Source organism: Crocuta crocuta, unplaced genomic scaffold (genome assembly GCF_008692635.1).
Source record: "Crocuta crocuta isolate KB4526 unplaced genomic scaffold, BGI_CrCroc_1.0 scaffold162, whole genome shotgun sequence".
NCBI lineage: Eukaryota > Metazoa > Chordata > Mammalia > Carnivora > Hyaenidae > Crocuta > Crocuta crocuta.
This window is the reverse complement of record NW_027529433.1, coordinates 350,060-376,943: the sequence shown is the minus strand read 5'-3', so window position 1 is coordinate 376,943 and position 26,884 is coordinate 350,060. Positions and strand designations below refer to the sequence as shown.

General features: G+C 35.8%; 1 protein-coding gene across 2 annotated transcripts in view; it reads left to right on the top strand.

The window, feature by feature from the left end:
• The window catches only part of VCAN (versican), a 108,818-nt gene that overhangs the window by 3,051 nt on the left and 78,883 nt on the right, over window positions 1-26,884 (top strand). For both annotated transcript variants that reach the window (XM_077759848.1, XM_077759847.1), the window contains exons 2-5: window positions 8,159-8,234; window positions 12,865-13,242; window positions 16,086-16,260; window positions 16,346-16,473. In XM_077759848.1, the coding sequence (XP_077615974.1) occupies window positions 8,165-8,234; window positions 12,865-13,242; window positions 16,086-16,260; window positions 16,346-16,473 (751 nt within the window). In that variant the 5' untranslated portion in view covers window positions 8,159-8,164. The remainder of the gene's footprint in view (window positions 1-8,158; window positions 8,235-12,864; window positions 13,243-16,085; window positions 16,261-16,345; window positions 16,474-26,884) is intronic.

The following is a 26,884-nucleotide window of genomic DNA, read 5'->3' as shown; positions in this document are numbered from 1 at the left end:
GCCGGGGGCTGAGGCTGCCCGGCTGCTGCTAGAGGCTACCTGATTTCTGTCCACAAGGTGCTAAATGCTCTTACTAACAGTTTTTAAAAAATACTTTCTCGCTTCTTGGGAGTAGTAGGAGGAGTTTTTGCCTTGCGACAGGGAGGAAGTAAATATATACTACAAGCAAACTTTTTGTTTGGGGCAGAAAAAGGAAATGAGTTTTTTCTGTGTTCTGTATATTCAGTTTTTAAATATGTTCATGTCAATTTGAAGACTAGTTTTAGTCAATTGCAGGACTGATAGAATTCCAATGACGGCAAACATTAAGAGGCTGTGAGTGTAACTTAGGTCCCTCTGCATCAGGAGCCTTAGCTGGGGTCCTACTCACAGTGGGAACCCAGCACACATTTATGAAACAACTGAGCAAGTTCCCCCCCCCGGGGGAACGTGGCATAGTCTAGACGCGGCCGCTTACACGCTGCATTTTAAACTCGCCTGCTTCCTCGCTTTCCGTCAAAAGAATGGGGCTTTAAGTCTGAGAGCTCAAATTTTCGTATCTAAATTGATTCACGTTCCCTTTCTTTTTGACTCCTAAAAGCTGTGACCTAAATTATTTTAAGTACTGCTTGTCAGCTCTGCCAAACCTGTCATGAAAATATTCATGTAAAGTCCTAAAATAGGATGTTGTGAGTTTAATATAAAAACAGGAAGCCATCAATAGAAGCAACCACTAGTTTTCTGAGATAAAATCTGTTCCCGGTTTGGAGAATATGTAGCTTGGAGGTAAGAGCATATCAAGCAGAAGGTCTCAGGGACTGACTTGTTGTGCTGCTTCTTCAATAAAGAAAGGAATATTTCACAATTCTATATGCCTGTCCCAACTAATACTGAAAAGGGTTCCAATGGATTCCAAAGTGATTGAGCAATTGCTTCCTTCAGCAGGAAGTCCACAGTCCTTAATCTTACCATTGGTGGGAAGAGGGATGAGATTAAGACAATCTAAGGATATATGTCAGAACTCAAACTTTTGTTTTGTTTTTCCTAGAAGATAAATTAAAAGTTATTCCTAAATTGTGTTTCCTGCTTTTTTAAAAAAAATGAAGTTTGAAAAGAATCCCTCTAGATTTATATATTTACACACGTAGGTTTCCTCTAATTCTCTGTGATTACAAACTGGAGGGGAATGTCTCTGATATTCTAAGATATCTATATCTGCATGCTTGTAAATTCTGTTTGAAAGGACCTAAAAAGCTAACTTAAGGCTGAATATGATTAATGTTTAAAAAAATACAGTCTTTGTTCTCTCTTTCCTCATCTTATTATTATGTGTAAGTACTTTGTGGTTGATAATCGGTCACTAATTGAGCTCAAGAGCACAAAGATCCCCCAGGGCTGTCTCCCAGTAGTCATGTAACCAAGCTCTTCTTTCCTAGTGCAGTTTAAACCTTTTTGTTGCATTTATTCATAGACAAACATCACTGGAAACTGTATTTAAAATGGGATATTGCCCTGTGACTGAGGCCAACTTCTCAAGACACATGGTTCTTTTGAGGGGAAGAATAAATCGCTGTAGTTAAGCGATTATTTCACCACCCACCTAGAGAAACCAGTTAGAGCTCACAAACACTCATTGTTGGGAGTGGGCTGTTCTAGTCTGAGAAAACATTCTGATTGTTCTATAGGTCTATACTTTACCAGAAGACACAAGGCTGGTACTCCCTCTGACTGAGAATCAGTACAAGGGAAAGTAGAGATAGTTAATTTTTCCCAGTTTCCTCTGACAGCCTAAGTTTAGTAAATTACACATACGTACACGTAAATATACATTTATGCATTTACATTATATTTATATGTATTTTCTGGGGCTTTTTGACTCTGCTGTCTTCTTATCCCTGAATGTGTCAGGGTGGTTGGATTTCATTGGTCAATGCAAAGTATCTTTGTTGAATGTGTTTGCCTGTTATGTTTCCTGAAACTCCTCTGGATAGATCTGTCATCTATAAAAGGGCATAAATGCAGATCTATGTTTAAATTTACCTGATTTCTGTCTCTCTATATATATCCTGCTTTGTTCTTCTAAGAATTTTAAGAGGTATTTATTTCTATAAAAGTGAGATTACATGGCTTATAATAAACACATATATAATATGTAAGCTGTAATCTTTTTATTATTAAATTACTGAGTTGCTATCACCTGCGGTGTGGTAGAATGAACACTTGACTTGGAATCACAAAGCTTCATGTCAAAACCTATTAAATGGACATATAGTTATACACATCAAAATAGTTAATATCTGTGGGAAAGCTTTGGCAAATGAAAAACTACAAATAAGTGGTATTAATATATTACATCCATGGAATTCATACTAATTCCATAATCTTAATAAAAACACTGTTACCCAAATCATGTATTTCCTACAAAATCTATAAAGTGAGTTAGATAGGAGAATTTTGCTTTAAGAATTGTCTGGTTTCACTGGACAGGAGACAGAGTCCAGAAATATACTAAAATGGACATGGAAAATCAAGGGAAAAGAATAATTATTCAACAAATGGTTTGGAGACAACTGATTGGTCTTCTCAGAGTAAGAGTCAATCTCTACCTCATTTCTTATCCTCAAATAAAATTAAGATAGAGCAAATATGAAATGTAGAGAATGACATCTAAAAAATAACTAGAGGAAATTATAGGATTTTTAAAATAATAAAATAGAAGTAGAGGAACCTGTTTAAAGCAAAAGATAAAATCCAGAAGTCATACTATAAAGGCTGATAAGTATGAATAAGTAAATTATTTACACAAAAACAAATAACACATTTGGAAAACATTGGCAACATAAGATAGACAAAGAGCTAATAACTCTTTGGCTATAACAAGAACTTTTACAAATAAGTGAAAGACCACAGTCTATCCAAAAACTGTCACACGTAGACATTTGGCAGAAGAAGAAATGTGTTTTTAGTCATATGAGAAATTGCTCATCCTCATCCATAATTAAAGAAATAGTAATTAAAAAATGATATCCTGCACTATTTTTTCATCAACCACAGCAGTAGAGATTTAAAAGGTTTTATAAAAGTTTGTTTTGGCCAGGTTGTGGGGAAATTGGACCTCTCACATATTACTGTGGCAATATAAATAGGTCCATCTTCTTTACAAAATAATTTGGTCATAGCTATCAGAAAATTTAAAAATGCATAGACTTTTTTACCCAGCAATTATTCTAGATATTGTCATATAGCTATTGCTACAAATATCACCCAAGACGAATGGACAAGGACACCCTTTGCATCAGCGTTTCTAATAGCAAAACTTTGGAAACACCTTAAAGGCTCATCATAAGAACTGGTGAAATAAAAGGTGCTGTGTTCATCAAATGAAGCTGTTAAAAACAACAGAGAAAAACTATATTTGCTGATTTGGAACATTTTTTAAGAGACATTGTATTTTAAATGAAGAAAGTAATGTACCAAATAAAGTTTATAATATGCATCTTATTATGTAAAAAAAAATGAGAACATTAATTCAACACACATTTACTGAGTGTGATAGGCACTGTTGATACAGCAATGAACAAAACATCAAAGACAGCTCTCCCAGAGCTTATCTGATGGTGAGGAGAGAAAGACAGTTCCCAAATACATATATAAAATGATATGTGCTATGTGCTGGGAGAGGGAACGGAGAGTGCAGTGTTTTAGATAGAGTCATGAGGAAGGAGTTAGGAAGGAGGAGAAAAGAGCACCACTCAGGGGAAATGACATGAAAAAGCTTAGTTAAGTCCATTTTCAGGAATCCAGTCGAAGGTTAGTGCTAAATTCACATGGGGCCATTACTCCTGTGAAGTGAATTCATAAGATTTCCTGTTTAACCATGTGATTTTTCTCTGGATTACAATGATTCCTCCTGCAAAAAAGCACCCAGGAGCAATATGATAGGCAGTACTCATTATATTCACTTTGTGGTTGAGATGTCCTGGACAATTGGTTGTCCAGGTTAACTAATTTGAAGACTAGAAGACAAGAATTCTTGTCTGTGTCCCTAAGTCATCCTTTGCTCACTGGATCTTCCACAAGATTACAGGAGGATATTAAATGTCTGTTTACTAGAACCTTGGCTCTCTTTCTTCAAGGCAGCCCATCCTTGACATGACTTTTACCCTCTCTGCAGACATTTCTCATGGATAGGAGTCCTGTTGACCTTGTCTCTTATGTCTCCCAGGCAGTTAAAGAGCCTCAGTCACCTGTGTCTTGATTGTTCGATGGCTCTCCTCTTCTCATTGACTATACTGGAGTGAAGGCTAAATATAGGCACGGCTTTCATATCTCCTAGGTCTTTCTATCCAGACAGACTTGTTATCACTAGCAGATTATGCTTACAAGACATACACAGAAGAGCAAGAGAATAGAAGTGGGTGTTGGAATGGTGCTAAGAAAATAAAAAAGACAGAGGTTGTAAAAGTTTGTCTTATTTAGTAATATCAAATGCAGAAGATAAACAGTGTGCCTTAACAAACATGAGCATGGACATAGCCTTAAGAAAATTAGAGAAATGGAATGAATGCCCATAGAGTCCAAGGAAGAGGCCACAGAAATGTAGTCCTAAGGCAATTAAGGTCAGTAAAAGTACTCTGAGATATTTACTAAGGAGATAAATGGCCATTTTTAAATCAAGTATTGCAAGCTCAGGTGCCTAAAAGGAACAGACATGGAGTAGAAATGGATGAGAAACCAAGTGGAGCCAGTGATAAACTTGAGTTCACGGAACCAAGGGGAGAGGCTCCTCCTTGCCTAGTGCTGATGCTTGGCCCATAAGAATATGCACCTAGAGTTGTTTGATCTGATTTTTCAAAAAAAGATTTAACACTTACTGTGAAAACTCCAATTTTTAAATGTTGTGAATTTATTCAAACATATTTATACAAATATATTTAAAACATGACTGATCTCTCCCTTGTATTTTTAATGCACTGGCTTCCTTCCCTAGATTTGTCTTAGGGCATTCTTAAGACAAGTGAATCTGTAGATGAAAGACCATTTTCCTCCCTCCTTTAAAAAAAAAAAAGGCACTTTTATAAGGATGAAGAGTGGCACAAAAAGTTAGACTTTGAGTATTGGTCTTAGATAGAAAATTAGGATGCAAAAGACCCATACTTGGGTCAAGGTCATGCCTTGTCTGATTTTGTTATGACACCTGACACTCCAAATATTGACAAACATCAGATATTATTGTGTCATGGTAAACATTCAACTAGACTGGTTTAAATGTATTTCAGCTGTTAATTAGCCTACATGCTCACATTTGTAAGAGATTGTTGGGACTTCAAAGTGTGTTTCAGAATAGGAAACAGAGGCACTGGTTCTGCATTTGGTCCAAAACCTTTGTCAGGAGTCTATTCCGAATCTGGCACTGTGGAATATTGTGGTAATTAGCAAGTTGAATGTGATGCTAGGTCTGTTCTACAAAGACAACTTTTCTACAGAGGAGATGTTTAGAAGTAATGACTCAAAGCATATAGCAATAAGTTATAGGGCAATTTATTGTAAGCATAAAGTTATACACTACTTCTATAATAGTAACCTAGGTTATAATTTTCAAATCCAACAGGTTCAAATACTTTTCTTTTTGCTATTAGTGATATGAACACAGAAAGAGAACATCTGTAGAAAACCTAAATTAATAATTTTAATAAGAAATATTGAGTACTGAATACACTATCACTGAGCTGTATTTCACACGCATTATTTTGTCAATCCTCATGTTCATGCCAACAATTTGTACTACTTTTCACAATTAAGAAGCTACTGATAATAAGGGAGTTAGCAATTTGCCCTAAATCACAGAGTATTAGTAGAGGATTCAGAACTTGAAAGCAGGGCTATTTGACAATAGAGACCAGACTTTTAACGTTATGCTTATAAAATAAAAATGTCCTGAAAAAAAGAAAAATGAGAACAATTTTTTCTTTCATCATGATAAAAATTATTTATATTCACAAAAGTGTTTCTTAATTAAATTCAGTTGATGTGCATGGAATGTACTTTCTTTAATAGATTTTAATGATACAATCTAAAATTTAACTTTAGCAACTTTAAACATAGACTACGTGGACATTCTTATTTGTTTCTGAAATACTGTAATAGCATTAAAACACAAGTGTATACTTTCTGCTTGCTATGGTAGGTTATAGGAAATATGGAAATGTAGATACTAAATTTTTCAGTTTGTGTTTAATAGTGTCCACTACATATCCAGTAATTTAATGATAAATAATAAACTTAATTATCAAGGTTAAACATCTGTATCAAGGATTATCACCTGTGTGCTTTTCATTGTGAGTTTTCAAATAGCCTATATAGATGTGAAATATATATATGTAGTATGTATATATGTATATATGTATGTATATATATATTATAGGTTTAAATATATATATATATATAGGTTTAAAAGATGCTCTCTAGGATTTTGTTTTAGCAAAGTTTCAATGCTTATTTCACAATATAATAAGCAATCAAATGGAAAAGAATAGCGAGGAAAAAGGAGTAGCTGTCATAATTATGAAATTGAACTTGAACCCAAATTGGACTTGGATTCTTACAGCATTTACTTCTTTTCAATCTAGGTTTCCTAAGTCATATAGAATTTATATATTATCTAAGGAAGATATTAGGAAGTTATTTAGGACACTATATCAAATGTGTCAGTTATGATGCCTTCAGCTACAAGTAACCAAAATCCCTGATATTATTGGGTTTATGTAATAAAGGAATTTTTTTCATTTAAAAAGAAGTTCAAAGAGACAGCTTACTCTAGCCTAGTATTTAAGCCCTAACTGTCCTGATTCTTTCTCAGCTTTGTCCCCAAAGGTTATTGCATACACTCATGGATACAAGACGGCTTCAACAGTTCGAGAAAAAATAACCTATTGTGACAGTATTCATTGAAGAAAAACAACCACCTCTTCCTTTTCCTCTATTCTTAAGATGAATATACTCTTCCCAGGAGCATCCCATCTATCCTGCCGAGATCCCCTCACACCTCATTAGTTAAAAACTGTATCTTGTACTCATTCCAAAACCAATCATTGGCAAAATGAACAGGAGTAGTGTCACTTAGGATAATCAGGATCATTCCCTTTGGCTGGGTTTGACCCAGTCTCCTCTAAAGTGTATGGTTGTGTCAAAGAGGGTAGATACTAGAATGGAATTAGAGTTTTGTTAGAAAGGAGAAAGAGGAGTGGCTACAATGCCTGTTATAGAATAGTTCTAAATGTAGCTGAAGAGGGATCAAGTAATCTGCAGTTCTTCTGAGATTGGCTCTTTGCTTTCCAGATGGTCCCCAACACTGGTACTTCATAATTACAGCTCCATGGCAATTCAAGCTGGAAGGGACCATTCTGAGACCCAGACTGTTAAATGTCTTCCCCAAAGCCTCACAATAAATTAATGGCAAAGCCAGGGCAGAGTTTCTTGACTCTCAGAACAGAGTGTTTTTCTTTCTTTTTTCACCCTTCAGACTTTAGAACTGTTGGAACTGCTTTAAAACTCATGGCAAGCACTGGTCTTTTTGCAATTAACAGCTCCTGATAATACCTTTGTTTTGTTTGTTCAGCCTCCTAGAAACTAAATTGAGTCTGTGTTTTTAAAAAGTCTGCTGAAGTCCTTATTCCCTATTTTGACAGCATGAGCATGAATCACCATGTTCTTTCCCACCTCATATTTGATATGAGTCCCTTTCTTTCAACATTTCTCCCTATTGGTTCCCCATCTTCTATTGCTCCATCTGTGACGAGCTTCCTGTTTCTAAATAGACATTGTGGTCACCTCTCCCTCTTTGTCCCCATTCCTAGCCACTAGTTACTTCGGCTGTGGTCTTTATTGCTCTTTCTACAGCCCACCAGGTTGTGGTTGTCCCACACATCCATATTGTTATATGTTCCCAAACTGGGTTCTGGGATTATTTTGGTAGCTAGTACATTGGGTGAGAGTCCAACTAATAATTAAAGTGTTGGGATCACTTTTCCTATTACAAGTTCTCTCTTGTGTTTACCATCTAAGAGGAGCTATTCCTGTACTCTTGTCATATACAATGCACAAAATAGCATGTTGATTTACAGCCCACCACAAACCTGAATGCTTATGATTTCCTTTGCGTTTTTTTTTTCATTTCCAGGACAAGATGTTGATCAATATAAAGAGCATCTTATGGATGTGCTCTACCTTAATAGCAACCCATGTACTGCATAAAGGTGAGTGTGGGTTAGCAATTTTTTGATGTTTAGTTAAATAAAAATTTAAGTACTAGAGCACGGAATGGCCATATGGAGTCAAGAGAATAAAGATTTAATTTTTGATCTATTTGGTGGTTTATAGTGCTGAACACTTTCAGCTGAAATAATATCATTTTTCTTTTATAAATGGTTTTAAATAAAATGAAATAATGAACAAGATGCTAAAGAAGCAAGTGGGTTTTCAGTAACTTCCCAGATCACTTTCAGACTGCAAAAGTGCTCATATATACATAATTTTTAAAATCTGTCTTCTTAAATATACTCAAAGACTTTCCTATAAAGAAAAGAAAGACTATCAAACCCTCAAGAGGTAGAGTGTGAAAAGAGTCAAAAAGATGAAGAGCAGGTTTTTACCTCCACCTATATTTACTTTTCCTTTCCTTTCCCTTCCTTTCCTTTCCTTTCCTTTCCTTTCCTTTCCTTTCCTTTCCTTTCCTCACCTTTCTTTTCCTTTCGTTCTTTCTCTATTTCATTAAACTTAATCTCCTAGTTAGACAGTATAGGCAACAAATAAACTCACAATCCAAGTATTTTCAGATTGATGAAAATAAAACTTAGTGATATGATAAAGAATGGCCTGAGTAAGGGGAAGGTGGGATGGCCTCTTTGAGAAAGTAACATTTAAACTGAGATATGAATGACCAAGATGTCTGTAAGAGTTTAGGCTCTACCAATCTGTAAGCAGCCCAAGCACTGTCTCCTTCAGTGTTTTCAGGCAAGAAAGGTGAAGGTCACAGGCAGGGAAGGGCGATAGCATCCTGTAACAAGGGAGAACACAAAAAGGAAATATAGAAAAGGGACTTGGTTTAGATGGTAGTAACAGAAGGGGAATAACAGAGACAATAATGGGAGAACCTTGAGGGACACTTAAAGCAGAGTTTAGACTTTCTGCCTAAAACAAAGAAAAAACTCACACAAACAACCAAAAGCACTTAGGATATAGCTCCTTGACAGTATTTTAAAATAGTAATAATAACTAGCAGTATTTAATAATTTCTACATGTCAGGTCTTCTTCTATACTTTGCATAGTTAATCTATTGAATCTTAACTCTCCAATGAGGAAGATGCTTCTTTTCTCCCAATTTAGCAGATGAAGAAACTGCACTATCAAAAGGTATGGGGGCCTAGCTAGTGTAGAAGATTATGTAGCAGTTTAGTTACAGAGCCTGGAGTTGAACCTGGGCGGTCGAGCTCCATAGTCCATACTTTTAACCACTATATTATACTTACTCAAAAAATCAAGTTCTTTGTAAATCTGTGATCATGATTAAGATATATAATTAGGTGGGGACTAATTTCAGAAGAATTTAGTTTTTTTCATATGAGGTGCAAAAGTCGAAAACATAAGATCCAAATAAAACAAATTTTCACAGTTCATAGTAGCATATACAACAGTAACTTGTTAGGAGTTAACACAAGTGTTTTCATCTTAAGCTTTTCTCTGTTTATTACTCGGCACTCAAAAGGTCAATAACTAACATTAATGAACACCTTGTCCACTGGTTATTGGCTTTATTTTAACGCATGAAGAGTTCTGTGCTTTGACAATACCTATTATATTGATTATTTAGTGCTGACCTAGTTTTTTGGATATTCCTCTACTATTAATAAATGAGCCATGCATAGTCATGAGTAAATGAATGAATAAGAGAGTGAAATTTATCACCCTAGAGAGTAATAAAGTCTCCTATTCTCAATCTGACGTTTATTTGGTTAAGGTGTATGTGTGTATGTGTATTTGTATGTACCTCTGTGAGTGTTTAAGTGTGTGTCTATGTTTGTATGTGGTCAGATTGTATGGATGGAATTTATGTCATTCTTCTTCACAGAGTTTACTGACAGAGAATGAGAGCTAAATGATCATTCATTATTTAGAAATTTCTCCCTTACTCTACTCATATAGATCACAAACCATCTAGTGGGAATAGTGAACTTTTTGTTAATCTTCATTTTTACTACTTGAATTGTTCACAGTTTTAGACAATTTCTTTCAGGTAGCCTTTTTTGAAAAACAAAAATATGTATAGTCTATAACATTATCCTCTGAACTACTTAGTTTCTTCCTTAAAATATTTAGATTTAGTGAACTTAGTTCTTGTGACCCAGTGCATTAAGACTCAAGATTTTGTACACAAAAGACTTGACCACACAGCTTTTTGTTAATCCTGTTGTTAAGACTAGATTCTACAAGAATATATATTTGTGTCCAACCAAAGCTTTCGATTGCCTTGTATCTATAAACATCTAGAACAATATATAATCCTTGGGTAATTTGCCTTTTGACATCATTTTGTTCCAATATATTTTTGCATAGCAGCACAGTTATTGAGCAATGCTTAGAGTTTCAGAAACCTCCCAACTGGATAGATTGGACTGTATCTCTTACCTGCCTCTACACATCTAAAATTGTGAAAAGAATGATAATTTAGTAATAAATACATGGAATTGTATGTCATTAAGGAGATGATAAAGAATCTCATAATTTATATCATAATTGAGGTTGATGTTAAAGCTGTTTTTCTCTGTTAAAAAATGAATACTTTGTGATAAAGTTAATCATCTACATAACTCTTCAGGAAGGAAGATGAGCTTTCCTAGAACATACAGTAAATGTAAATTAGGAGATTTTTAGATCATAAAATACCCTTTCCTTCTCAGAACCTCTATTCTTGGCAAAAACAAAAATCTTTGTGTTGTCATCATCTCCCTAATGGGGGCCAAATTAAGGGATTATGAATCAGATAGGGAGTCCTCTGTTGGCTTTACAGATTTATTTAAAAGATCATAAAAATTACTCACTGCTGTCAGTGCAGATAACAATTAAAGAAATAGGATGGGATGGAAACAAAATGAGTCTAGACTCTGCAAATGAACTAAAACTAATTTAGGGACAGAGGAAGAACCCAATAAGTACCAAAGTTGAAAGATTCCTTGATTAGTTGTAAGGAGACTTGTGGTCTGGCCCAGGTCTATCAGCTGCCAGCTAGGAGCTTAAATGTCACTTCCTGACACTGGAGCTTTCTTAGCAAGGGATTGGACTAATTTCACTGAGGGTGAGCTTTAAGTAAGATAATTTCTTTTATAAGCCAAGAATTTAATAGAATGGAATTATTCCCTTAATATTATATTTAAAGGTAATAATGATCTTAGTAACATTTAAAAGACTAACTTAATACAGTTAATAGTATACTTTATTTTTATTTAATTTTATTAAATGCCTTAAATCCTGTTTGGAACAAATTATATATAGATTAGTAAGATGATAAAGAAGTGTATGACAGCTCTGACCATGATAAATTAGAAATATATGACTGATTTCTATCATAAATACAGTAATTACAATACTGTCTTGGTTATCTTAGGTTTATTTGTATCATAAATGAGATTTCTTAGGCTAGACTTTATGAAGTTAAATTTCAATCTTTAACAATAGAGAGTATTTTCTTAAAACGCATAGTATTTCCATACCTTCCTGAAATTTTCAAAATGACTTATCCCCAACTGAATCCACAGTACTATGTTGACAGCTACATCACTTCTGATGCATGTCTATATTGAGATATATGTTCCTAATACCTTGACTACTAACACACTAAGTGTTACATACACATCATTCTGTTAATTAAGAATTATTATTTTACTCTAACTAGAGACTACTATTAGCTTGTTCATCATATTTTCATGAAGTAGGATTGTTTGTATCAACATAATTTCTATCGTTATTGTCAGCATATTGTCTAGCCAATTAGTAGGAACCGGAAAATGAGGAGAAGACATGGGAAAGAGTTAGGGATTCCTGTAAGAATAAAAGAACATTTCTTTTGCATGTGATAGTGTTAAATTGCAGTTAAGGTATTCTTTCTCCTGAAAAGTAAGTGTAAGGGCTCAAATAGAAAGACATTCTGCAGATTAATACTTTAGGTGGGTTAGGTGAACAGACCAAATCCCTCCCCTACCCCCAGGATATAATTGAGAGGTAATGTTTCACTGCAAAGTGGTTGCAGCTGGTTTTGTCATTATGATGAAAGCCTTGGGTTCAAACATTGAACTAAATGAGGGTCCTTCAAGTGTTAGACTTCCTCCTGCTCCAATCTACTGAAATATGTTTTTTAATTTTCACTTCCTCTTTGAATTTTATTTTCATTTCTTCTAAGGTAACGTGGCAGTTACCTTAAATGTTTTTCCTCTTCTGACCTGTAGACATAAATTCTTCTTTCAACTGCTCTTTCTAACATCGGTCCTATATCTTAAATCTGCATTACCAGTTCTAGCATCTTTTTGCTCTTGCTTGCTCACCTTGCTATACATGCCTTATTCTATTATTTTGTACATATTGAACTCTAAGTTACAAATACTTGAAAATGAATGTTATTTTCAGTACATAAAAATGAGCATTATTAATCCATATCTATGTTGTAAAATATTATTAAAACAGTATACTCTTATTTGTATATAAACTTATTCTAATTATCTCACCTTTTGAAAAAGTAACCAAATCATTGTAAGGGTTTCTTAGCCACTCACTTATTTAATATACCCAGTTGAGTTTTTCAGGGCTGTTAATTTTGTATTTTCTATTTCTCCTAGTCAAAGCGGAAAAAAGCCCACCTATTAAGGGCTCCCTCTCTGGAAAAGTCAACCTGCCTTGTCATTTTTCAACCATGCCCACGTTACCACCCAGTTACAACACCTCCAGCGAATTTCTCAGAATCAAATGGTCTAAGATTGAATTGGACAAAAGTGGAAAAGATTTGAAGGAGACGACTGTTCTTGTAGCCCAAAATGGGAATATCAAGATCGGTCAGGGCTATAAGGGGAGAGTGTCTGTGCCTACACATTCCGAGGTTGTGGGAGATGCCTCACTCACCTTGGTCAAACTGCGTGCGAGCGATGCGGGCCACTACCGGTGTGATGTTATGTATGGGATTGAAGACACACAAGACACAGTATCATTGGCGGTGGATGGTAAGGCCTCCCAAATCTGTAAGACATGATACCTGTTCAGAAGTGTTGTGAGACAGTGTTCAAAGCATATGGTATTTGGGGTTTGCACAAGTGGAAGAAACATCAGTCATTTCAACAGTTCATGCCTTTTACCAAAAATGAACTGTTATTTCTTCAAAGGTCAAGGAAGGTGACTTTTTGCACAGCAACTTCACAGAGTCAGTAAAGTGCAGTATAATGGAATTAATGAATACCTCAAGACATGATAAATAGTTCAAGAACCATTTACTTCACTATTGAGACCTACTTGTCAATGATTACTTTTGACCATCAAAACTGATCATTTTGTTTTAATTTTTACAATATGTGTGTATGCACACACACCCACACACGATCTTTTCTTCTTTTTCTTGCAGTCCTAGCATAATTATTAAAATCTTTTGAGTTTCTTTTTAAGAAATATGAATTCTACCTTAACTTACATTGAAGAAATAAGGCATTTAATAAATACCATGGTACATGTCACAATGCCTTAGAAAGGCCAGGAATTAAGAAACATTTGCATTGGATCAAAATAAAACTTGGTGATTTTTTTTTAAAAGGTCAATACACTAACTGTTATACATTAAGTCTTGCAATGAATGAGGCATTTTCATTTTAGCCCCCTTTCAGTGGTGGTTTATATGTCATTTGAATTTAAGTTAGGAGACAAAGCAAGGAAAAATTGCTTTAATTGGGTACACACATAATACCATAGCTCTTGGAAACAGAATATTTTGGCAAGTTATTAAGCAAAATCCTAATACCAGACATGATAGAACAGATTTTTCTTCCATCCCTCCATTTTCCTATAAAATATTTACCTTTCAGAAATATATACAAAGGGTTTTATTAAAACTTTCTTGTGCAGCCAAAAGGAAATACTTTGAATTTCAGATGCAGCAAATTAATTTTCTGTACATCCTTTCATGTTCAGATTCCATTACTGTCTCCTGTCAATATATTTTTATGTTGTGCAGCCACCCACTAAATATCCTGGGCTCTTCAGTCTTTTAACCTTTTTTATTATTTATTTTAGTTAGTCTAGGATTGTTTTGATATACTGATATTTTTTATCTCTGTGTTTGTGTTTGTGTGTGTATTATGTTTATATCTTATATAAATACATAGATTATTAAGTTGTAGATATATACAGTAGTGGTAGATGCACACTATGTATAAATTTATATGTATATATATATATGTTTTTAAAATCCCCAAAGGAATTTAACAACTTCTTACTATTTTCATCATTAAAGAATTAGCAATGGATTTGCCCCTTGCCCCTGTGAAACAATGAAAATCCTCCACTTAATCTCCTTAGCCCCATGAGGTCTTCAAATTATCCCAACAACTGCAGATACTTATACCAACTGATATTCCCTGCCCTGCTCTCGGAGGCCCCTTTGTGCCCTCTTACAATCTTCAGTACACATGGAAGATTTTTAATTACCAAGAGGACTGTTTGAAGCTTTGATCGACATAAGACTAATTTAAAGCCATTCAAATTCTTGCTTTAGCCTTAGAAATCATTATAAACCATCTCATACTACCCAGATAGTATGATATGTACCTCCTGGCGATTTTAGAGTAGTTCTATAAAGGTACACATTTTTGGAAAGACATTTGATGAATTTTTCATTGCACCATCAGAAACAGGAAAATGAATGTTGGTTGGCATTGCATCTACTTGGTGCCTGTGCAGGCCTTTTGTGCTGACACTTACCAGAGGTGCTCATCTATGACATGGCTAGTCTGTTCCCCAGTAGTTACTTTATTGGCACATAACCTGTCTTGGAAGAAGGAGACATTTTAAGGATGGGCCTATGGAAGACAGTCTTACAGCTAGAAGTCAGGCTGTGGCATATAGACAGCTCGAGAGCCACTAGACTATGTGACTCCTAACATACAGCAAAGTTGAGTTGGAGACAAATACCAAGATGCCTGGCTTCAACTCAGGGGAGTCTGGGGAACTTTATTCAGGCCTTCTTGGGGATAAAAATCATACATTTTATTTGTCATAGTGGAAACCATCAGTTATGCTAGTCAGATGATGAATATGATAAACCCTGGGTAGGAGTTAGTAGCCTATCCAACATTTTTAAAACTTTTGCCTAATTTGACTTTCATATCAGATAACATAAGAGATGTTAGGTACACTTTATTGTGGGGGTAGAGATTAACTCAATATATGAGCAAGGAACAAATTAGGGATTGGAAGAAGCCTTCTCACTCATACATAGTCCATAGTTTTATTTCATCTTAGTACATTCTTTCTGGAAGTAAATATCTCTAATTTCATCTTAGTACATTCTTTCTGGAAGTAAATATCTCTATGTTTTATGTTTGGAGGAAGTGGGGTTAGTGAATGTTCCATGTGCTTCTGTTGAGTTGACCCTGGGTAAAATAGGGCAAGTTGACCTCATGGCCCCCTTAACTCTTTGTATCTCCTGCAGCACTTACTCCTTTTAGTTGTCCAGTGTCCCCATGATAGTGTGAATACCACCTGTAATTAAAGCAGCTATCCACCACTCGGAATTTTAGTGGCCTAAATCTTTTTCTTAGATTGTTTACATGAGAGTAGAAAAATTCCAGGCTAGGAAACTTTCTAATGGAGCAGAATTGGACACCTGGGTGAACAGCATTTCTGGGGCTCCTCATATCACCATTACTTTGTGTAATGCTACATAAAGTGAAAATAAAATGTCACCATGGTGTTATTACCATGGGAGCAATTAATTTGATGTATTACGTCAGTGAGAACCTTTGCAATGTATGGTGGGATATTCGAACATGCCCATAATTGCTTGCGGCTCTCTTTGCAGGGGTTGTGTTTCACTACAGAGCGGCGACCAGCAGGTATACTCTGAACTTTGAAACTGCACAGAAGGCTTGTGTGGATATTGGGGCAGTCATAGCAACCCCAGAGCAGCTCCATGCCGCCTATGAAGATGGATTTGAACAGTGTGACGCAGGCTGGCTGGCTGATCAGACTGTCAGGTAAGAGGTCTGGAGGCCACAGGCTGTAACTCATTAATTTCACTGTAAGAATAAAGTGCTACTTACTCATCTTTTATTTCCCCAGGTATCCCATCCGGGCTCCCCGGGAAGGCTGTTATGGGGATATGATGGGGAAGGAAGGAGTCAGGACCTACGGATTCCGTTCGCCTCATGAAACTTATGACGTGTACTGCTACGTGGACCATCTGGATGGTATGATGTTTGAATTTCTAAAACTTCATTTGATCTAAGAAAATTGAAGAAGGACTGGGAGCACGTAGGAATAGAGCAAGTTTTCGTGCTTGTTTGGATTCCAAACAGCAGCATTTAGTTTACATGACCATGTGATTGTGGTAAAATTAGCTTAAATTAAAATGGAAAGAGAAGGAGGAGTGTGCAAATGATTATGCAGGTTAGACATTTCTTTAGTTAATGGCAGGTTTTCTTTCAGACATGCTGCTATTGGACTGTTTCCAATACATTTTTAGAGCCTTAAGAATAGAAAGCTGTAAGGGTGGTACCTATTCTTGTAAGAACTTCAGGTAAAATGCTGTGATGACAAACCACTATGAATCCAAGTGCTGATAAACACCCAAAGCTCAACAAAATAGTGTAAACTAACCCAGGAGGAATTCTCACGTTTTACTTCTTCTTGTGGTAACTTTACTACACTAATATTCAGAGCAATCAAGCATTCATTCAACCAATCAACACATTTAAAAAACCACCTACTGTATGATAGGTACTCTGTTAGTCATTAGGGATATGAAACCAGGTAAGATATAGATGGTGCTTCAAAGATGTGTTGAGTCTGATTGATGTTGGCACCATCATTTCTCATGAGGCATGAGTCTGTGGTTCTTACAGGCAAGTGCAGTTCAGTAGTGGTGAAACCACCAAAAGGGCACAATGCAGTTTTATTATAAGACTATAGAATAGAAATTTCTGTTAACTGAATTTTGAATTGAGTTGTACTTTTAATTTTGGGTGGGTGCATATAAAAAGGATAATCTCAATTTTCTTACATGTAGAATAAAGAGGTTAGACTAGGTAGTTTCCCTGGTCCCTTCCAACATTAAAATTCTATGATTCTGTGATTCTGCAAATTGAATAAACAACCTCAGAGACTGAAAACTAGAAACTAAGTAGCTTATATTTTCCTAATGCCCTGACTAAACTTGAATAAGAGGGCAGGCTTACTGGAAGGCTACTTAAGTATGATTTTCCAACATCTTAACATTCTTATTGTAACTATCATTTAAGACTGGTAAATGTATTTTCTAAATTAGAACTTTGGATACTAACAATTTCCATTTTTGTATAGGGACAAAGAGAAAATATATTATCTATATNAGGTTGGGTTTTTTTGGTATATGAATATTTCCCATATATATATATAATATACATATATATATTGAATTCTGATTAGAAAATATGTGTATATATGTGGAATTTGAATGTTTTTGTTTTAGCACATAAAAGTTGAAAAAGACAGAAGAATCAGTATAAATACTAATTCAAGCATTGCCTGAAATTTCTGTCAGCAGAGTAACAAGGCTTCTATTTGTTTAATAGAAAGAATTTGACAGTTCTGGAGGATATTCAGTGTATTTACAGAGACACTGTTCTGGAAATTTTTCTTCTTTATTTGTTGTCCCTTGGCATAATTAGCAAATCTTTACACACTGGTCTTTTCTCTCTTGCCCTGAAATTGAAGGAGGAGGTTAAGGAGGGCTCCTATGACTGAGGGTGTATGAGGAAGATCATAAGATCACTCTTTTAAAGGTCTCTCTCCTTCTTTTACTGAAGTATATGCCTCTCTTTGAAGTAAAGACCATTGGCTAAACTTTAAATTGATAAAAATTCTTATGGAAAGCTGACTATAAAGTTACATCTGATGTTTCAGTGGCCACATTGATAAAAGATTATTATTATTATTTGAAGGTGAGCCCTAATTCCTCAGAAGAGAGATTTATTATTATATCCATGGGTATCATAATTACTACCTATATTTTATTATATTTTTGACAGCCAAGTGTGTGTGCTAAAGAGAGTAAAAATTAAAGATATTGATGTTGATGTTCTCAGAATGCATGTGATGGAACATACATCCAGTTATGAACTAAGGTGCAATAGCTTTAGATCAGAAGCCAAATTATTCCAGATGACCTAATGAAATAGGCAATTAAATATAAAATGAAGCGTAGCTTAAGAAGATAATTTTGTTTTCATTTAGTCATTTAAAGTGAAAGATATTTAGTGGATGGAATGTCAACCCTCTTTTTTTTTCTTCTTATTTGTTTCTTCTTCTTTTCTTCTTTTTTCTTCCTGTTTCATAATGGCATATTCATTCTGATGTATGTGTGTCTTTATAAAATTCAAATAATTATACTCCATTCATTACAACTAGTTTAGGGGGAAAAAAACTAATCTGAGCCTTATTCTAAGATGGTGATTGTAGCATGCTTATACATAGGAATATAATATTCAATTCTATTTTTTAAAAAACCTAGTAAGTATAAAATAGCAATTATATTAGCTATATCCATGAGCAAGGATTCCAGTATTAGCTGTGTTCTTGGAAATGGTCTAGACATTGTGGTGGCTTATAAGCCATGATTTGGTAACAGAACACTGTTGCTAAGAAATTAATGGAATTAAAATTCTAAAGTAGGAAATCTGGAAATTAAGATCCACAAAATAATCCTAGTAGGAAGTTTAATCTGTCATTTCCTGGTGAAATAGATTTGGAAAACATTGAGAGGGTTCCTTATCATGAAGTTTAATTTGTGTTTCTTGGAAATGCAGCTTTGGAAAACTTTGAGAGGCTTTAGAATAGAGTTGTGATGATTATACAGTTCAAAAAATCAAATAAATTATTAGACTTATCTAGAATGTTGAGAGAGGAGTCTTAGGAGGTTGTTAAGGTCCTCATAAAAAAGAACAGGGGGCGCCTGGGTGGCTCAGTTAGTTAAGCGTCTGACTTAGGCTTAGGTCATGAACTCACAGTTCATGAGTTTGAGCCCCGAGTCAGGCTCTGCTAACAGCTCAGAGCCTGGAGCCTGCTTTGGATACTGTGTCTCCCTTTCTCTCTGTTCCTCCCCAACTTGTATTCTGTCTCTCTCTCTCAAAAATGAATAAAGATTTAAAAAATTAAAAAAGAAAAAGAACAAGAAGGACCTCCACTTCATCCCAGCTCTGTCACTTACTAGTTGTGAGATCCTGAGCAAGGCTTCACCTCTGTTTCAGTTTCTTCTTCTCTTACCTTTTAATCATGGTATGAAGATGAAGTGAGTTACTGTGTGAAGCTTTTATCACAGTGTGTGTCACAAAGTAAGTGCTCAATAAATAATAGTTTATGGGTGTACAAAATGTTCTTTATTTCCAGTGAATTCATCAAAAGAAGAAATAACTTTAAAATTGCAACTTTAGAGGCACCCAAATGGATCAGGAGGTTCAGCATCTGATTCTTTATTGTGACTCAAGGCATGATCCCAGGGTAGTGGGATCAAGCCCCATGCAGGGCTACACACTGACTGACAGCCTGCTTAAGATTCTCTCTCTCTTTCTCTCTCCTTCTGTCCCTCTCCCCTGCTCCTGTGCTCTTTCTCTAACATAAAAAAAATTAAAAGACTGCAACTCTGTGAGTTAGGTTTAATATAAGGAATTTTTTTTCTGACAATGAATACTGCTAAATATAGAATTAATCCTGACAGACTATAAAATTTCTTCTCTGGAAATTTCTTAAAACTAGAATTTTTCTGAGATGTTCTGAGTGCAATGCTCTGTCAAAGTCAGAGCCATGGTACTATGAGATGTATAGAAAATAACTGGAAATGGGTCAGTTTATGAAGAAGGGTGACTTTCATGTCAAGGCATTTTGAATATGATAAGTTGCTTGAACATGAGTGAAGAATTAAAATTAGTATGGTGGCAAAAAAGAATTCCTATGTTATCCCTCTTGAATTCTTTACAATCAGTATATTTTTCTGATTAGAACATTATCTTTTTAAGTCACAGTGTTCAAGAATTAATCTGGTATCTGATTTCCCACAGAAGGTCATGGGCACATAAACGTGTCTACTTTGCCAGTGGAAGATTTAAAGAATTCTGAAAGTGCTTTGTGAATTAGTGCATTTCTACGCTGAAAACTGTCCGTTTGATAGGAAGTATGTGTGTCATAGCAAAAACTAATTCCTAAATAAGTTAGATAAGATAATGTTGGAAAGAATGCAGTACAATGTAAATATCTCATCTAATAACCCCACTCAAGCCTTTAAGGAATCTTTGATTGTTTTTTAATAAAATTAATAGATTGTTTATTTGATTTCCTTATGGTAGCAAGTACTTGTAAGAAAACAGTTTCCTTTATAAAGGGGTTTAATTCTCCTTGCAGATAAATCATAGGGTGGTAGGTGAGGTCAAACTGCTTCCATTTTCATGATTGACCCCACATAGTTTCCTTGCAAATGAGCCAATACTTCTAGTCTCATCCATACACCAGACAAATGGTAGACCTAGGATCTCCTTGCCCTTCTGATATGGGCAAGCTTGGGGATTTACATTGTATCCCTCTCTGGCCTACACTTTCTATGTAATCCTATCATTTAGCTATTATTTTACCTGAAGTAACTATTACCCTACCATTCTCATTTCCTGGCTTCCACACAAGGTTCCCAGCACTTTGATGTATCTTTCACTTTTCACTTTCACTTTCATTTTTATGGACTTTCTCCTTCATCTCATATCTACTTCCCAAGGCCTAGTTGATTTTCATCACCCTTACATCTCTAAACCTTGAATGTATGACTATAAACACCCCCATCGCCACAAATGTTTGCTTATACCTCTTTCTCTCCTATAAGACTGTGAGTTCTGGGAGGAAAAGAGTGATGTTTATCCCCACTATGTCCTTGGCACATAGTAAGGACTCCACAGATAGGGTTGAATAAATGTATGAATTCTTGAATTAATTTCCAAACTAGAAGTGCCCACTTGATTCACCTTGTTTTGCACTTCCCCCTTGAATAACTTCATCACTCTCCCAGCTGTACGATTATTCTAAAAGGTTCCCAAATTTTCATTGCTTCAATTTTCTCACTAATTTATACTCATATTTGTTCTCTTGTAGGTAAAATGTAATGCCTTGTAGGATGAATGGGCACAAAAAACACCAAAATAACAAGTGAAAATGAAGATGTTAATTTCTAGTTTTGCATGTTTAGTCCTGAATTCCCTTCTGAATTCCATATCCGTGTTTCTAGTTTTTGAAATTATTTCTGTATCTCATTGGTTCTCACAAATAATCGCTATGCCTTTAGCAGAACTTCAAGGTGCCTTTTTTATTACCATGAAAGCACTCAAACACCATGGCCATGTTGTTCCTATGTTAATCTCCTACTCAGCATCGTGTAGTGAACTTTTAGTCATCTTCTTCCTGAAGCATAAACTCTGCATGATGTATGAAGCCCTCAAACTTAGCTAGAGAACAGCCAATCCAGATTCGTTTCCCTCTTTCCAACATGACCTATGCACTGGTCCTCCAGAGACCCTGTGCTTGCCCCTATCCACGGTTCTGCTTTGACCCTCTCAGAAAGCATAAGCCTCTAAGCTTTCTGACACTCTGCTCTTCTGCTCTTCCCCGTNAATCCAAAGCAGGCTTCAGGCTCTGAGATGTCAGCACAGAGCCCAACTTGAGGCTAGAACCCATGAACCGTGAGATCGTGACCTGTAGTTCCACACACTTGGTGTTTAATTGTTCTCTAGTTGCTTAAAGGTACCAAATACAGAATGTGACCTGTTAGTTTTGTTTTTGCAAAACTTATATAACTCCTGGTAGAGATAAGGCCATAAACATCTTCTATACCTCTCTCAATTGCAATGAAGAACCTATTCCAGTAACAGATACATAATAATTACTTAGAAGAAATAACTTGGTGGTAATTGCATTATTTCTTCTAATTTTGTCTCTTCTGAAATTCAATTAATACCACCCTTCCATTTCTGCATTTGAAAAAAATGCTTCACTTTGTTCACCAAATTTACTAAGAATATTTTTTTCAATCTTTATTGGATCCCCCCCATACTAATTGTTCTCTCTGAATTATTCCTCTCACTCTTCTCCATGGTATCTATTAGAAAGAATTCCTTCCTAGAAATACTTCTTTCTCTTCTTCAGCTTCTCACAGTAATTTCCCTTTCTTGCCACCGCAGCCAATCATCCTGTCTGGGATTGGTTCCTTTGTACCTATTCATTTTTAGACTGCTTCCTCATGTCAAAGTCCAGGATAGTTCTGGGGCACCTTGGTAGCTCCATCAGTTAAGCATCTAACTTCAGCTCAGGTTATGATCTTAGGGTTTGTGAATTCAAGTCCTGCATAGGGCTCTCAGCTGTCAGCACAGCCCACTTAGGATCCTCTGTCCCTTTCTCTCTCTGCCTCTCCCCTGCTCATGCTATCTCTCTGTCTCTCAAAAATAAACATTAAAATTTGTTTGTTTGTTTGTTTGTTTGTTTGTTTTAAATCCAGGATAGTTCTGTAACCTCCATGACTTGTTTAATACTTCTATGTCATCCTTGTGTCTGCCCTAGAACTAAAAAACAACCTTTTCTTTTTTATTATAATAAGATCTCCTTTAGATATGCAAAACTAAAAATTTAGGGAAAGAGTCAAATGTCATTAAACAGGTCTTAGAGCAGGGCTTAGTTCATACCTTTTTGAAGGCTTTGATTGGACAAAAATCAGATATCAAATCTTGATATTATGTGATTTCCTGCTGGTAGATTCTCAGATTGACTTTTAATTTTAATGGAATTTACATCATGTAGTCTACAAAATATGTCACCAGCAGGAGTTATCTAAGAATCGGAGATAATGCCCTTATTCAATTAAAAAGTCCCATGTCAGTGGGACACCTGGGTAGCCCAGTAGGTTGAACATCTGAATCTTGACTTTGGCTGAGGTCATGATCTCACAGTTTGTGAGATCGAGCCCTGCATCAGGCTCTGCATTAAGCCTGCTTGGGATTCTCTCTCTCTCCGCCTCTGCCCCTCCCCTGTTCATGTGCCTTCTCTCTCTCTCTCTCTCTCTCTCTCTCTCTCTCTCTCTCTCTCTCTCTCCTCTCTCTCTCTTTTTCTCAAAATAAGTAATTTCTTTTAAGTCCCATGTCAGCTAGAAGAGCTTCCTGAACACTGTGGTACAGTGGATGATTCAAATATTGATTCTGGATTACAGAACCTTTTCACTTTGGTTTACTTCAGTTTGGTGCTAGAAGATGCTGAAAACTTTTCATTTAGTCTCTGAAGAACTCACAGAATCATAGATCCTAGCTGTGGCTGTGGCTTCTGAGATAGGCTTTGGAAATTAAGATGCCTTGCTTAAGGGCCTGAAACTGAACTTGGAGTTGTTGCTGTTTAAGTGTTTGCATAGCATAGCCAAGAGAGAGTGAGAAAAGTGACCAAGCATGTTACACTGGCAGCACCTCTGGAAAATGATATCCCCATTCAGTACAACGATTTCAATGGATTGACTGTGAAATAACTCCATGGGTAGGGTAAGGAAGGAAACTGTTTATTGTATGGCTTATTATTAACATCATCCTTATGAAAACCTTGTCAGACATTTTTTTCTTTTAAACCCTGCTGCTTGCCATGAGGAAAGGTTACAGAATTGGATATGCCTTGTGTTCTGTTCCACTGTAGGAAACTCTTTTGGCCAACCACAGATTCCCCAGCACAGCAACAGGCAGTCTTAAAAGTAAAGAAGAGATAAGGTGCCCTCCTGGTTCGCGCAAATCTCTTGATTTCTCACTTAAGAACAGCTTAATTCTTATTTGAGTGATGATTTGTCTACTGATTGTGTTGTCATGAATAGAATTGCTTGGTTAAATGGTAACTCTACTTTTAACTTTTTGAGACACTGTTAGATCATTTTCCAACATGGCCAAACAGTTTTAAATTCTCACCAGTGCTGTATTAGGGTCCAGATTCTTTCACGTTCTTGCCAACACTCTTTTTTAAAAAAATTTTTTTTACATTTATTTATTTATTTTCTTTCATAGTTTATTGTCAAGTTGGTTTCCATATAACACCCAGTGCTCACCCCAACAAGCCCTCCTCCATGCCCATCACCCCCCTTCCCCTCTTAACATTTATTTATTTTTGAGACACAGAGTGAGACAGAGCGTGAGCAGGGCGGTGGGGGGGGGGCAGGGGCAGAGAGAGAAAGAGACAGAATCCAAAACAGCCTCCAGGCTCTGAGCAGGCCAGCACAGAGCCCGATGTGGGCTCAAACCCATGAACCGTGAGATTATGACCTGAGCCAAAGTCAGACGCTCAACTGACTGAGCCACTCAGTTGCCCCAACACACATTTTTATCTGAGATTTTGATTATAGCCATCCTAATGGGTATGCAATGATATCTCATTGTGGTTTTAATTTATATTTCCCTAAAGGCTAATGATATTAAGCAACTTTCATACACTTATTGACCATTTATATATTTTCTTAGATAAATGTCTATTCAGTTGGGCTGTAAAGTGAATGTCATGGGAGTATAATGCACAGCATGACAACCAGAATAAATAATATTATATTACATATATGAAGGTTGCTAAGAGAGTCAAGTTGCTAAGTTCTCATCACAAGAAAAATAATATCTGTAACTATATATGATGATGGATGTTACCTAGACTTATTGTGGTGATTATTTCACAAGATGTGCAAATAGAGAATCATTATTTTGTATACCTGAAATGAATATAATGATTGTCAGTTAAACCTCAATTTTTAAGAATGTCTATTCAGAAACTCTGCCATTTTTTTTAAATGTTTTTAAAGATTTTACTTATTTTTGAGAGAGAAAAAGAGAGACACAGACAGAGTATGAGTGGGGGACGGACAGAGAGAGATGGAGACACAGAATCTGAGGTGGGCTCCAGGCTCTATGCTGTCCAGAGCCTGACACAGGGCTCAAACTCATGAACCACAAGATCATGACCTGAGCCAAAGTCAGGTACTCAACCGACTAAGCCACCCAGGCACTACAACTTTTGCCCATTTTTAACTGGGAGTTCTTTTTGTTGTTGGGTTGAAGGAGTTCTTTATACACTCTAGATTCAAGTGTCTTTTCAGAAGATTTGCACATATTTTTCCCATTCCATGAGTTGTCTTTTTTACTTTCTCAGTAGAACCCTTTGACACACAATTTTTTTTAATTTTAATGAAGTCCAATTTATTTTTTCTTTGGTTGGTTGTGCTTTTGGTGTAATATCTAAGGATGATACTGACAAATCCCTAGTAATGTAGACTTGCTTCAGTGTTTTCTTCTAGGAGTTTTATACATTTTAAGTTTTACCCTTATTTTGATCTATTTTGATTTAATCTTTGTATGTGGTATGAGGTAAGTCCCCAAATTCATTCGTATGTTTGTGGATATCCAGTTGTCCCTGCATCATTTGTTGAAAAGACTATTCTTTCCACCATTTAATGACCTTGGCACCTTTTTGAAAATCAGTTGATCCTGATTTTCAAATATGGATTTGTTTCTGGACTTTCCGTTCTAGTGCATAGATTTATATGTCTGTAATCTATGTCAGTACCACATTGTCTTTTTACTGTTGCTTTATAGTAAAATTTGACATTGGAATTGTGGGACCTCTAGCTATGTTCTTTTTCAAAATTATTTTAGTTATTTTGGGTCCTTTGAATTCCCATCTGAATTTTAGGGTGAGCTTTTCAATTTCTACAAAGAAGCCAGCTGTGATTCTGATGGAGATTGCATTGAATCTCCAGATCAATTTGAGGTATATTGTCATCTTAACCATATTAAATTTTCTGATCAGTGAATATGAGATGATTTTCCATTTCTTAAGAACTTCTTTAACTGCTTTCAACAGCATTTTATAACTTGCAGAGTATAAGTTTTACAGTACTTTTGTCAAATTTACTCCGAAATATTTTATTCTTTTTGATGCAAATGAAAATGGAATTTTCTTTATTCCTCTTTCTGATTGTTTGTTGAAAGTCTATAGAAATGCAATTGATTTTTATATATTGGTCATGTATCTTATATCATGCCTCTTGGCTGAACTTGTTTCTCAGTTCTAATANGACCTAAGCGAAAGTCGGACGCTTAACCAACTAAGCCACCCAGGCGCCCCTAATAACTTTTTTAAATGTATATTTATTTTTGATGGAGAGAGAGAGAGAGAGAGAGAGAGCATGAGCGATGGAGGGGCAAAGAAAGGGAGACACAGAATCCAAAGCAGGCTCCAGGCCCGGAGCTGTCAGTACAGAGCCCCATGTGGGGCTTGAACCCACAAACAACATTGGGATCATGATGTGAGCCCAAGTCAGAGGCTTAACCGACTGAGCCACCCAGGCGCCCTAACTCTAATAACTTTTTAATGGAGTCCTTAGGATTTTCTATATATAGTCCCTTTCATTTATAATCTTACCATAAGAAAGTAGTCTTGTGGTTACATACACCCCTTGAAGCATGTGACAGTCATTTGCTGTAAGGTTTTGATGTCAAGATCTCTTGGAGTTCTGAATCAAAAGAACATCTTTGGAAATACAGTGCCCATTTACCTCTCAACTGTGAAGAGTTAAAAAAAAAAAAAAAA